Source organism: Cibotium barometz, chromosome 5 (genome assembly GCF_041138505.1).
Source record: "Cibotium barometz isolate CiBa-2024 chromosome 5, ASM4113850v1, whole genome shotgun sequence".
Classification (NCBI taxonomy): domain Eukaryota; kingdom Viridiplantae; phylum Streptophyta; class Polypodiopsida; order Cyatheales; family Cibotiaceae; genus Cibotium; species Cibotium barometz.
This window is the reverse complement of record NC_141050.1, coordinates 40,680,366-40,682,493: the sequence shown is the minus strand read 5'-3', so window position 1 is coordinate 40,682,493 and position 2,128 is coordinate 40,680,366. Positions and strand designations below refer to the sequence as shown.

General features: G+C 36.5%; 1 protein-coding gene across 1 annotated transcript in view; it reads left to right on the top strand.

Moving 5' to 3' along the window:
• LOC147638491 (uncharacterized) overlaps nt 1-1,086 on the top strand; it is a 2,447-nt gene extending 1,361 nt beyond the window's left edge. Inside the window, exons 3-4 of the mRNA XM_086798402.1 lie at nt 1-12; nt 788-1,086. The exon at nt 1-12 is cut by the window's left edge and continues 544 nt beyond it. Coding sequence (XP_086654528.1) covers nt 1-12; nt 788-932 — 157 coding nt within the window. The 3' untranslated portion in view covers nt 933-1,086. The remainder of the gene's footprint in view (nt 13-787) is intronic.
• Nucleotides 1,087-2,128: the final 1,042 nt, after the last annotated feature.

Sequence of the window (2,128 nt, the reverse complement as noted above, 5' to 3'; positions counted from 1 at the left end):
TAGTGGCAACTCGTAAGACTTATCTTGCTGTTTGTTTCCAATTATGTCGTTAAACACTTCGGCTTGCATTAACTAATTCTTCTTAATGATTAAACTCGAGTCGACGATGAATGTACCTGTTTCAACACTAGGCATACACTTTCAATGGGTCCATGGGCCCTTGGTGCGTCTAGTCACCTAGAAGAGGGCTTGCGTTTGAACCCTAACACTTATTTTGTGTGTGTGTGTGTGTGTGTGTGTGTGTGTGTGTGTTTTGGGGGGGGATACTTTAACCCTAACTCTTATTTTGTGTGTGTGCGCGCGCGCGCCTGTGTGTGTTTTGGGAAAGGGTTTTCCAACATGGATTAAAATTATAACCAATCTTTCAATGCATCATAATCTTTTCTTTTTCCCCCCATTTTCCCTTTTTACCATGTAAATTAAGTTTTCTTCTCAGCTCTATTTATGACTTTGCTTTGAAATAATTTGTTTGGCAGGTCCATCTTTGGACCCTACACTTATGGTGTGTGTGTGTGTGTGTGTGTGTGTTTTTGGGGGGGAGGGGGGGGTGTTGTGCTTTAACCCTAACTAACACTTATTTTGTGTGTGTGTGTGTGTGTGCACGCGTGCATGCGCCTGTGTGTGTGTGTTTTGGGAAAGGGTTTTCTAACATGGATTAAAATTATAACCAATCTTTCAAGGCATCATCATCTTTTCTTTTTCCCCCCATTTTCCCTTTTTACCATGTAAATTAAGTTTTCTTCTTAGCTCTATTTATGACTTTGCTTTGAAATAATTTGTTTCGCAGGTCCATCTTTGGACCCTACACTTATGTCCAAATGGTTTCTACAACCGGAGGCCTTCCTCCTACAAGCCTTGCCAAGACGCCCCAAAAGGGAAACGTTTGGAGGTCTCCTTTTTCAGCTATTTATTGGTTCAATTGCAAAATGTGACGAAAGTGTAGGCTAATCACTTGTTAGCTAAGTGATATAACATAGTCTTAAAGGGATACAAGGCTATATGTATCTCTTGTTTGACCTCACTTGGAGGGAATGCTTTGCAAAGTGCTTAATTAACTTGGTGACTCCTTTACTTGCTTGCTAAAGAGTAAAATGTGAGCAAAATTGAGAGATGCCATTTCTAAAAATAGAGTTTATATATATATATATATATATATGATGCCCCTTGTTCTCGAATTATGTCAAGATTTTATGAATTGTGGCATATTTCTTGTTGAATTCCATAATTTAAATATATAGGTATGGTTTAATCAACATCTTAGAAATGCCTATTAAGCAGAAATGGTAGCTTTTATCTTATAAATATAACTATCTTTTGTTCCTTTTTTAAAAAAAAATGCCTAGAGCCAAGGTTGGGTATCTCGGCATAGACATGTGCAAGGTAATGTCAATTTGGACGGCGGAAATAATTAAAGGTTGAAATAAGGTTAAAACATGGTGTCACGTTCAAATACACAAGAGCGCGCGCGCACGCAACATCATGGGTGGATGTGAGAATCATCATCACGAGTTAATGCTGTCCACGGCAGAGTTGGTACAATGTTCAACCATTTTTCCGGAATTTCTCCACCCAATTGTCACATCGCCCCGCATTTTGGATGTGATATCTTGCAAAAACAAGTTCTTTTTTCAAAAATGCTTAGCTTTCCAATTTAAGTGTTTTTTTTTATTCATCATCTTTCTGAAAATAGTCATCCCTCTTATAATATATATATATATATATATATATTCATTATTTACATATTTCAAAACATAATGTTATGAATGCAGAAATTTGGGTATATATATATATATATGTATGTATATATATCCCTCCTCCCCAAGTTCAAAAATTCAAGCAAAATGTGCTCTTCCTCCTCTTCATCTATATATATATACACACATATATGTATGCATAATAATATATGCATATGTACATACATATACGTGTGTGTGTGTATTTATTTATTTATTTATATGTATATACATATATATGTGTGTGCATATATGTACATATATGTATATACATATATACACATACATACACGTGCATGCGTGCGTGCGTGTGTGTGTATGTATAGACATACACACACAAAATTTGGGAGATGAAGGGAAGGAGGAGGAGCAGGCACAAAGCACCTTAGGCCTTG